Genomic DNA, 12,350 nt, shown 5'->3' with positions numbered 1-12,350 from the left:
CGTTCGATCTCGCGCGTGTAGCCGTCCGATCCGCTGCGTCTGATCCTCTCTGGACACAATTCCTGAAACGATGCTCGAGTTGCACAAACTTTCGCTTTGTTGCAAAAAATAAACTTTGGATCCGTTAATTCCTGAAACAACGGCCGAGTTTCAGAAACAATTTGCTTGTTGCAGAAGCACTACCCCAGCCGGGATCCGGTCTGGCGCGGGGAGGCAAGGCCGACGCGAGTCAGCCGGCGGCAGGAACGCGACGGCGATGGCTGGGGGCTCCGGCGCCGGTGGCTGGGGCTCCGGTGGCTGCAGGATCGGCCGGCGGCGGCGCACCACGGCGGGGTGTGCGGGACCGGTGGCGGAGGGGGTGGCAGGGAAGCAGCAGGCCGGCAGCAGAGGGGGCGGCGGGGCTGCAGCAGCGGACGGCGGAGTGGCGGCGAGCCACAGCAGGCCGGCGACGCGAGGTCGTCGGGACGGAGCACGGACTGGACAGTTTCTCTGAAACAACTGCCCAGTTTCAGAAACTGTGCCCCAGTTTCAGAAATCGATTGATGCGCGGGACGAGGAAGCGGTGGACAGTTTATTTGGATCCGCCGGTGGAAGGTAAGAGTTTCCCTATAAATAATATGATTACATGCATCGATTGATGCACAGGTCGGGACTCGTTTCCTTCTTTTCAAAATAAATGTAGAATGTGGACTGCTAGGAGCTGTGTGTTCGATGATCATGAAAGCAACGCGTGGCATGCCCCTCCCAAATATCTTCGGATGACCGCGAAAGCCAGGCGCAACCGAAAGACGCGAACATGACACGTGTGGGCGGTAACCACCCTTCCCGCCACCACCATCGCCATGCATGTGCCAACTCACAATCAGCTCCCAAGGCCGATCCTGGGTTAGGAGCTCGAGATCCGACCAGACACTGAAAACAAAAATCCAGCCTCCGGGCCACCGCCGACGTGCAGATCTCGATCGCAACCACCGGCGCCACGACGCAGCAACGCGGATCCATCCCGCGCACCGCATCCAAACCCAACACCCAAATAAATTCGATGCCCTCGGTCGATCCCGCATCATAATTCCGCTCGATGCGAAGCTGCAGGGGTCGTCGCCAGTCTCCGGAGAACACGAGTCCGTCCCCGAGATCACGCGATATCGGACATGCGTACGTGTGAGACAGGGACGCCGCCAGCGGCGGGAACATGGGCCGCCGAATCCTTCCGGCTTAATCTAGTCCGAGTATGCAAAACTCCGGCCGGAATATTTACTTGGACGGTAGGAGTAGTATAGCGCGGCGGCACTCAACCACCGTCGGGTTCCCCGGCGCCGGTTGTCTTCTTGCGCACGATCAGCGATCGTGATTCATGCATGAACCATCGGCGTCGTTTACAGTTTACTAGTAGTACTCCTACAGTCCTACTCATCGATCAGGGATCAACTTGACACGAACGTCCGATGGCGTTCCGGTGAAGTTCTTTCAAACCTTGTGGGATGTAATCAAACCGAAGGTGATGGCTCTGTTCGATAAATTGTACCTGGGTCTCATTGACGTCTCTCGTTTTAATTTTGGAAACATTACCCTTATTCATACGGTGGCGAGGGCATCCGACATCCGCCAGTTCAGGCCGATCACGGTGATCAACGTGATCTTTCGTGTCTTGGCTAAGGGATACGCCAACAGGGTGACCCAGTTGACTGACGTATTACCCATCCTAATTAATCGGCCTTTATCCAAGGCCGATTCATCCTGGATGGGGTCTTAGTCTTCCATGAGGTCCTGCACGAGGTGCGCACTAGGCGGCAGCGTGCGGTTTTCCTGAAAATCGACTTTCACAAGACATATGATACCGTCTCTTGGGCCTTCTTTGGGGAAGTGCTCCTCCGAAAGGTCTTTAATGATCGGTGGTAACCCGCGTTTTGTAGATGGTTTCGTCTGGCCGGACCGCGATTAACATCAATGGGTAGGCTGGACCGTACTTTCGCACCTAGTGTGGTGTTAGGCAAGGAGATATGTTCTCCTTCTTGTTTAACATGGTGGTGGACGCCCTTGCCACCATCCTCGATAAGGCCAAGGCAGCCGGCCATATTCATGGTGTTGTTACTCATCTCGTAGGAGGGGGAGGGGTTTCCCTCCTGTAATATGCTGATGACACCATTATCATGATGGAGGGATCGAAGGATGATATTATCAACCTCAAATTCCTCCTCATTTGCTTTCAGCAGATGTCGGGGCTCAACATCAACTTCGACAAAAGCGAAGGGATGATCCTTGGCTATTCTTCCGACGAGGCCCACCTCATCGCCGACCGCCTTAACTGCCAGCTTGGGTACTTCCCCTCCTCCTACGGTGTCTAAGCACCAACACCGGATCGAGCCGTCGCAAGGTCGGTGGTTGTCCAAGGCGGTCAGAACCGTCCTCATCAACTCCTCCTTGTCCAGCCTTCTCATTTTCGTGATGAGCTTCTAGAGTCTCAATGAGACTTTGCATCACAAGATTGCCAAGTATCAGTCTAGATTTTATTGGGCTGGCGAGGGCAATAAGTAGAAATACCACATGGTCAGCTAGCCCGACATCTGCAAGCCCCGCGACCAGGACGGTCTGGGCACCATGTCGTCAAAGCGCATGAACATCGCCTTGCTGGCTAAGTGGCTTTGGAGGATTGCCAATGGTGTCGGTGGCCTTTGGCTCGACATCATTAAGAGCAAGTACCTTCGGGGCCAGCCGCTCGCATTCTGCCAACGCTCGATTCTTCCATCTCGATTTGGAGGCTCGCAATTCTGGCAATCGGTCATCCAGTTGCTCCGTGTCCTTCGCATTGGTTCTTCCATCTCGATTGGATCCAGCTCCGCTACACTGTTTTGGTTTGATCGCTGGAGTGAATCGGTGGTCGCCGTCCGATTCCCGGTATTATTCTCCATCGCGGTGGAGCCTAGGACCTTGGTCGAGGTCGCCCTTCTGGATCTTGGGTGCGTCGCGTTCCACCGCCCTTTCGAGCTGCCTGAGCTCGCGCCCCGGGATGAGATGCTAGAGTGCATCGCCCTCCACTCGCCTTACGCCGACACCGCCGCAGACCGCATGTCTTGGTGCTTGGAACCCTCGGCCCGCTTCTCCGCTAGGTCTTTGTACCGGGCCATCGCCCCGTCGTCTGCCACAGAGGCCCTCACCAATGTGTGGGGCATTAGGTTACCACTAAAAATCAGAATATTCATGTGGCAATGGATCCGAGGCCGGGTTCCCTCTGGGGTGGAGGTGCTCAAACGCAATGGCCCTGAAGAAGGAATCTGCCCTCTGTGCGACGTGTTGGACTCCAATCATATCTTCTTCACTTGCTCACTGCTCAATTCCTATGGAGTTGCTTCCGTGAAACCGTCAGCGGTCAATGGTCCCATACCAATGTCCGAGACATGTTTGCAGAGATGCAATCCGTCCCCTCGTCGGCCCGCCACATTAGATGGCTAACCATCAGGGTGCTCACATGGACTCTCTAGACTATTCACAACAAGCTTGTGATCCAGTGTGTGCCCCTACGACGTGCCACTGACGCAGTTTTTAAAATGTGTGGTTTCCTGCAGCTCTAGGGGCCGCTTAGCCGCTCCTCCGACCGAGACGACATCAACAAGATCATCGCCAACCTTCGTCTGATGGCTCTTTGCATGGCGCCCCCGCTTTCGCGTCCACCTCGAGAGCCAGATTAGCCTGATGTGGCTTTTGCATCCTCCCGATGTTGGGTTTGGGTGTGGATGTGTGTGTTTGTTAGGGCTCATTGAGTTATGCCCTCAACAAAACCCTTTGCTTGTGCCTTGTGCTACATATGTGCGTGCATGTGTGTGTGTTGAACTTGTGTTGAATGTTGTGATCTGGCGGTTTGCTTTATTTATAAAACGGGATGAAAGCCTTTTTAGATAAAGCACGAACATAAAGGAAAGGCTGAATTCAAAACATCTTGAATCGGATTCTCTCTTCTCACAGAGCTTGAGAGTGAAATGAATACCCCAGGTTTCAGTTGTGTAATGAAATGAAAAACAAACAGAGCTCGATCAAGGTTTCATTGAGGAGGAGGTGAAGAATATAAACTTCTATTTGAAATCCATTATTAAGAGAAAACTCATAGATAAAATATTATGAATAGGGTTGGAAGAACGCATGCGCTATTGTTACTTATTAGTAGTAGTGGGCTACTACCACGCACGAGCAGGTGGTCCCGCACCTGTCTGGAATCCAGGTCCATAAGGCTCTTCAGCTTGCATCTTCAACACAGACATCTTATCTCCGTCTCGTTCTTTACAAGCATCTCGGCCTTCGCGGAGCTCAAAAACCTATTCACGATGCCTTCGGTCATCGTGTGGACCATGGTTGCCTGCGGGGTAGAGCAAAACGATATTTTAGAGCCAAAAGAAATGGCATGACTTTGCCTAAAAATAGGACCAAAAAGAATGCATAGTGCCAAATTCTTGCTGAAACGGAAATGAATCAACATTCCAACAAAATATTGGCAACTATCGTATTTCAAATACCGGTACGTGCAAACACAAACATATATGCAACACCACGAACATACGTAGATCTAGGCCATAAAAAGTGTGTACACGTTGGAGGGAGAAAAAAGTAGATCTAGAACATAAAGAAAGCTTTCCCCTTACTTACCTATCAAGAAAGGACATTTAACCACTTAATATGGGTGAATCTATGGTGCAAATGAGGTGAAGAGGAGGAGGCAGCCGAGACCAACAAGGTTGGTAAAGGTGGAGAGAATGAAGTGGGGGGGGGGGAAGTGAGTGTGAAGTGGTTGTCAAAAATATCTAGCTGCTCTCAGGTTATCAATGGCGCACCTCCAAAGAATGCGCCATTAGTAACCAGGGTTACTAATGTCGCACCTCGTAAGAATGCACCATTACTAGTTTTTGAAAAAAAATTGAAAAAAAATTGTTAGTAGTGGCGCACCGTGGATGTGGTGCGCCATTACTAGTTAAAACTAGTAATGGCGCACTTTCCCCTGGTGCGCCACTGCTAAGTCTAGGAAAGGTGTGGGGCCAAGATAAAACTAGTAATGGTACACCACACACTAGGTGCGCCATTAGTAATATGGACAATAATGGCGTACCTATATCTGGTGCGCCACTACTATATAGCAGTGACGCACCACATACACGGTGCGTCGTTATTGTCCATATTAGCTATAGGCATTTTTCTAGCAGTGTTATAGGTAAGTTTTAGCACTAGCACGTGCCCCTTAACCAATGCTATTACTATTTGAGGGACACCATACGCACAAGGGATGGCCACAATAGCAGCGCTGGTCCGGGACCAACCCTAGTGCTTATAGTATTATCACTAGAAGTGAGCATGAGACAACGTTGCTACTGTGGCTAGCATGGAGCCACCTCTCCCTTGCCAAACTTAGCAATAGCGTATGTCCCCAACATGTGCTACTGCTAAGTCGTACGTTATCCACTTACCTTCTCCTTCCCCGCGCCCTCTCACTCTCTCGTTCACCGCAACGTCTCCCGCATCGTTGCCGTCGTTGCCGCACCGCCGTCTCCTCCGTCATTGTAAGCCTCCATCCCTCCCCCGCCCTCCTCTCTCCTCCATCCTCGCCCTCCTTCCCCGGTCCTCGCCCTCCTCCCTCCTCCCCCTCCATCCTGTCCCTTCTCCCTTCTTCGGCCGCCGCCCCTTCTCCCTCCTCCATCCATCGACCCTCTTCCCTCCTCCCTCCACTTTCCTCCCTCCTTCCTCTCTCTGTTCTTATAGAATGTAGGTCTTTTGCTTGTAGAATATAGGGATTTTTAGGTATAAAATTTTCTAGGAATTCACTAATATAAATTTGTAGTAAAATATCAGATCTTGATATTTTTAGTAAAAAATAGGTCGAGAAATTTTTAGTAAAAAGATTAGGTTTATTTGAACATGTGTGTATGTTATTGCAGGGAATACCTCCGAGTGGCCTATGTTTTGATGGAATGTTGATTCATTTTCATTCTGGAAAATTTTAGACGCTCGATATGTCCTTTTTTTAGAAAAGGTCATGCCAAAATTTTGGCATGGCTTGTGCTAGAAAGTAGGAAATATCGAGTGCCCGTGATTTGGTAGAACATGAATTAGATGACATTCCAGCAAAACATATGCCATTTTTATGCCAATACTCCATAAATGCAATGTTAATTGACTCATGCTTATTAGGGTACTTTCAGTGTGTCGAAGCTCCTTGTGTGACTTTCATGTATGTTCTTGATGGAGGAATCCCGACTGTATTCGTGGGGGTTGCTATCTCTTCCTTTTCTCGTGAGATATACCTTGGTGTAATGCGCGAGAGAGGGAGAGAAAGCGGCCAACACCAACGGTAGAAATATCAAAGGAACAATCTCGACTGTCATCATGGAGTTTGTTTTCCTCTTCATCGTATCGTGATATATACCTTGGTATAATGCGCAAAAGAATAAGATGAAGCGACCAACACCAACGGTCGAAATATCAGAGAAAGAATCCCGACTGTTATCGTAGGGGTCGCTTCCTCCTTCGTTCCCGTGTGCTAGAGATTTTGGTAATGCACATAGGAATGAAGGAAGGAGCGATCATCACTGACGGTCGAAATATTAATGTGAGGGAGTGTCCACCAACATACACCATCATATCAGTGTGAGAGACTGTGCACCATATACACCATGAGATATGAGAGTTTTCCAAGGAAGCCTCGATAGACCGAAAATCAACTCATGATGAATAGTTCCTTGTATATTGCCGTTGATTTTTAATCTTTGAATCATGAACACATGAAATGTTTGAGATGGCAGGATCCCAGAGTGTGATTACTGTGACAAAGATCAGGGTCTATGTGATAGGCCTCACTTGCGACACGGCAGGTTCTTCACCATCAAGCTTGACGAGACCCTTGATGTTTTTATGGTACGCAATAATGACAACTATTTTTCATAATTAATCATAACTTTGTGCTTCTTTGCTTAGACGTGTAATTTCTATTTGTTTTTTACAATTTGACTACTGCATCCCCTGCCATGCAAGACGATATGTCTTGGAGAAGCTCGGCTTCAGAGATACTGAGAATATGGAGGCGAGGAGAGCTAACCTCAAGACAAAACATGGTTTCACATTTCGAGTAAAACTATACAATGCAGTTAACTACTTGCATTTTGGTTGCTCAGATTGGAAGGCTCTAGGCAAGGCATATGAATTTCAGGATGATATGGAAATAACCTTCGATATTCATCCTGAAGATGACATTGAACGTAATATCAACATTTGGATGGATGTGGATATGCTCCTGTTTTACCTCCATTTGAGTTTGTCAACCATATTTGTTAAGTAATTTGTATTGTTTATTTAAAAATAGTTGGTGTTCATCCCGACTTAACTTGTTTATTTGTAATGTCAGCTTATTTCTCTTCTTCAACAAAAACTCAAAAGATAGTATATCGGACCTACTACAGTCATGGCTCCGATCTAACTTGGTAGGAGAAAATTCATTTGATCTCATTTATTGATGATGTTGATCATTTTAAGATCAATTATGAAGATATTGGCGAAAGATATTATGATTATGTGTCACTAGTGCACGAGTTGAACCTTAGTAACTTCCATGTAGATAGCATGGTAACATTATTTTTTACTATTGTATCATTAATTAGTCCATATTTTGCATACAAAAATTTTTCTTAAGCAAAACTAGATTGCTAACTATATTATTGTTATGATGTTCAACAGAAATTTATGATGAAGGTTATGCTTGAACTGATGTTTCTAGAAGGTCATTCAAATGTTATCAACTTATGGACACGATTTACTACATGTTTGTGCAATGCATACTCAGTTTTTAGAAGGGATGAAAGCGTGAAACTCAAAGGATTTAGCAAAATAATGAAAGACCACGAGCACTTGGCGGAGACGCGAAGGATTTGCGCACGCCACATGTCGGAGATAGGTGGATCTCTATTCTTCACAATGCAGAGAGCGGAGCTTATGTGCTTTATGCTATTTTACCTATGAGAGAATAGTATGTGCTAGCTAAGAGAGATGACATTTTCTAGTTTATGACATTATATAGTAATGGTTAACTTGTGTCATGAGTTGGTAGATGATTAATATGATGATATATAAATTGTTATGTGACTAAGGATGAAGAGTTATTAGATGACATAGATTAGATTAAAGTGGATGTGTGCAAGTGATCAAGTTGGGTTAGTAGGAAAATATGATGTTGTGATCGGCACACAAGTGTCAAATAAAGGGAATCCTTAGTCACTTGTGCGCCGACGCAACATCATATTTTCCTACTAACCCAACTTGATCACTTGCACCCATCATCTAAATATTGTTTCTTGCACAATATTATTGATGTTCTATATTAATATGTATAACCGTATGTAAATACAATATAAATATAAACAAAAGAAATATGATGTTGTATATTAGTAGTGGCACGGGTTATAAAAGAATGCTACTGCTAACTCAGTTGTCAGTAGCATTGGGCAACCGGCGTTACTCCTAAAGTTAGTTGTAGCGCCGTAGCAGTAGCGCGGCTATCCGCTCTACTGTTAGGCATTTGATCGGCACTACTACTACGGTTTTCCCTAGTAGTGGTCGATGAGTAGGTCGACCTCTATTATGCATGATGGAAATTATGTGGTCTAGTTTAGGGAGAGAGATACGGACTATCCCCCACCTCTTATCATTTCTTGTTCTAAAAACTTGATGGAAACAACTCGACCCCATCTCGAAGATATCGGCGCTCTTCCTCACGACGAAAATCCTGTACGATGATCCAAGCAGAGAGGAGACGTGTGCCCCCTCCGCCCCTCTCTATGGCGTGGCGGCTGTTATGGTTGCTGGTGTTCGACACTTGGTAGCGCAGTTTTTAAAAAAAATGAGGCAACAGATTTTCCATTTGCATTCAATAAGGGAGAAGAGCATGGATCGAACATCATTTCACCGCTGTAGCGGTGAGAAAAACAAAGGCCTATTCTCGCGCCATCAAATTACACAACTTTTTAGCGTCCGCGATAGCCCATAGGGACGCTTCCTCTTTGATAATTCACACACGATCACCTCCACAGACGCCCCTTTGTTCCTGAACACACGTGCGTTTTGTTCCTTCCAAATCTCCCATCCTACAAGGGGGTGCAATCTCCCATCCTACTAGGTGGTGCTCATGCAGTGTTGCGGTTGTGCTCGTGGCCTCGTCGGGCTTGGGCGCTCTCGTGGTGAGGCTTCGTACCTCGCAAAGTTGTGGATCTTTGTTGCAAATATGCCAGGTGCATGCCGTTAGGCTGGTTGTAATGGAGAGTATCATATAATAGTATCATGCATATGCTACTAGTGTATGATACTACATCCGTAATGCATGGTATCATATGTTACTAGTATCATAGAATAGTTCATTTATTGTCATGCATGACATATAGTAGCTCAACATTTAATACGATACGGTATCATGATATGATACTCAACCTTCTTTTTATTTATTAAATTCTATGCCAGCTCATCAAAATTATCTAGTTGACATGCATAATACTAGGTTGGTTGTAATGGGGAGTACCATATACTAGTATCATGTGCTAGTATCATAGAACAGTTCAGTTATTTCCATATGCATGACACATAGTATCATAGCATTTAATATGATACCCAACCATCTCTTTCCTCATTTAATTTCATGCCACCTCATCAAATATGCCTAGTTGGCATGCATGATACTACTTAGAGCAAGTACAATAAGGTACAGTCAGCAGGCTGTAAGGATTAAAATACTATATTTTTGCTGAGTTGGATGAGAGAGAAGAGGAGAGAGAGGGTAAGCGGGCTCTTCGTGAAGAGCCAGCTCTAGCACGTGCTCCTAGGTGCTTTGTGAGAATGAAAGGTGGACCATATATGATAAAAATAGTATTATTTTATAGCTAACTATTGTATAAGCTAGCTATAAGACGGGCTATAAGACTGCTTATAGCCATCAGTTGCCTATACTATTAACCATGCTCTTATGATACTCCCACTACGACCAACCTTAGGGCAAATAGCCCTCTCTGACAGGAAAAACAGAGTCGGTGGTGTACCGGGTGTACCAAGCAAAGTGCATCCATTTTTTGTCGCACCCTTTCAACTTTTTAACACATGTTATGTGTCTGAAATTATGATACCATGCTAGGTTTCAATATTTTTAGAGTTTATCTATAGTGCTTTTTAATTCTACGGTCCTGTTTTCTACTAGTGTAACTTTAATCTTGTATATGGCTTTGGTCTTTACCGATGTGATACTTTTGCGGGTATGCGTTGATGTTGGTGATGTACATTCTAGCTGTGCAAAGATCGGCATATGCTCATTGTGTTTATGCCTCTTCAACCTTCATTAATTACAGGTTAATAAATAACCGTCATCACAAAAAATGATGACATGTCGCACCGAAATATGCGGTGCACATTTTTTGTCAAAATACTTCCCAGCTAAAAACCAAACGTGAAAAATATTGCTGAATAAACAACAGTCCCGCGAGGCGACCGCCGTCCACCACCACTCAACCACAACACTAGGCCGAGCTTGTTTATGAGTACAATTTGGAAGAAGAAGAAGAAGAAACGGATGGTTGATTTTTTTTAATGTAGCCGGTTCAGTCATCCAAACCCACTACGTACCGCCTACGATAGGAGAGAGAAGAGAACAACGAACTGCTGCACATGGGGCGCCCGCCAATCAAGCAGCTGTCCAACCAATCCGTTGCACGAGTTACGTTCCAAGACAAAAATCTGTCCGGACGCTGCATTATTATTTTTCCATATCGCAACCATCAAATGACCCACCTTTGGAGCACAGCAACAACCCCGATCGCCAGCTTCCTCTCCATTGTTTTATGCACTATTAATGCTCCATACATACATCTGAAGAAGATGTGTGATGTGTAGCACACCATCTGAACTGAATTTGTTTTATAAATATCGGACTAAACTTCAATATCCGTTTTAGAGAAATGTTTTCTGTACGTCCGTAGCTGGTTACTTTATACTTTTTTCAAACTGGTTTCATACTTAATAAATGGCTGCATGCATCATTCGATGCAGAAGCCAATGTCTTCTTTTAAAAAAAAACGTCCGTAGCTGGTTCAGTGCGTGCTGACAGAGAAAGGCTAGTTAGTTATCGGCTTATCACACATAAAGTTAATCAACATGGTCGAAGAAGATACGCGTGGAATAGCACGAACTATTGATGTATGAAGAAGAAGGCAAGACGTCGTTGCATTTCTTTCGTTTGGAGAGTACAAGCGACAAGCGAGGTGAACAGCAGGAGGAACAGAAGAGAGTGAAGCTTCAAAAAAGGGAAGCTGCTATACTACACAGTATACACACCAGGGGCAGCAAGTCCAGCTCCAGGTCCAGCATCATGGATGTGCATGGGAGGGGGAGCTTAATTACAATTGTAACTTGCTCGCCTCTCAACCCAAATCTCCCTCCTCCCTCTCTCGGCTCCAAGTCTCCAACACGGCACGATCCTAGTACACAACATGCACGGTGCATCTACGACGACTCCTCCGGGATGCTTTCCAGCGCGGGCCGCCACCCGGCATTGGCGGCGGCACGGCGGGCCTCCATCCTCTTGATCTCGGCCACGATCTGCGCCGCCGTCTTCTGGCCTCCCACGGTCAGCGACAGCAGCCGCGCCGCCTCCTCCTTGCTCAGGAGCACCTTCACCCTGACGACGCCCTTCCTCTGGCCACCACCACCAACAGCCGCTCGTCTCGGGGAAGCCTTGCCGTGGCTGGCCTTGATGCTCTTCACACCACCCGCTCCACCTACTCCAGACTCCGGCGAGGACTTGCCGCCAATCTTGCCGCCGCACGGCGTCATCTTCATTCTGTGGAGGACCTTCATGAGAAGCTTGAGCGAGTACATCCTCCGCCTGGGTTTCGCCGCCGCCGGCAGAGCCTTCACGCCCTGGTCGACCAAGCACGGCAGAGCGTTGCCCATTTTCACTCGTCTCTCGTCTCTGTGATGCTTGCCGTGCGCTGGCTTGTGAAGTTGTGGCTTTGCTTTGGGTGCGTGAGCAGAGCTGGGGAAAGAGAGAGACAGAGAGAGGGCTAGAATGAGATGAGCACTGCCAATGGCGCCCTGGTGGTGACAGCCATGGTGTCTATATAACGGCACAGCCGCGCAAGGACAAGGGTTGGAAGGAAACTTAACTAAAATATACTTACGTGAGGAGTAGGTTGCACTGCCCAATGGACATTATTTGCTGCGAGAGCTTGGGGGTCAAAATGGGCTTGGACAGTTAGCACTTGTCCACGGCAAGTTGACACAGATTACTACTGCACAAACCAAAACTAATCACATCAAAACAAAGTCGGCACATGCTGCTGCGTACT

The 12,350-nt window shown here is 46.9% G+C and overlaps 1 protein-coding gene across 1 annotated transcript; it reads right to left on the bottom strand.

Moving 5' to 3' along the window:
- Positions 1-11,194: 11,194 nt before the first annotated feature.
- On the bottom strand, positions 11,195-12,111 carry LOC123439642. The gene has a single exon (XM_045116330.1). The coding sequence runs from the start codon at positions 11,953-11,955 to the stop codon at positions 11,506-11,508; it is 450 nt and encodes a 149-aa protein (XP_044972265.1). The 5' UTR covers positions 11,956-12,111; the 3' UTR covers positions 11,195-11,505.
- Positions 12,112-12,350: the final 239 nt, after the last annotated feature.

The sequence above is a fragment of the Hordeum vulgare genome, chromosome 3H (assembly GCF_904849725.1).
Source record: "Hordeum vulgare subsp. vulgare chromosome 3H, MorexV3_pseudomolecules_assembly, whole genome shotgun sequence".
In the NCBI taxonomy this organism is placed as follows: domain Eukaryota; kingdom Viridiplantae; phylum Streptophyta; class Magnoliopsida; order Poales; family Poaceae; genus Hordeum; species Hordeum vulgare.
Note: the sequence above shows the minus strand (reverse complement) of the source record. Positions and strands in the feature narration are given on the sequence as shown.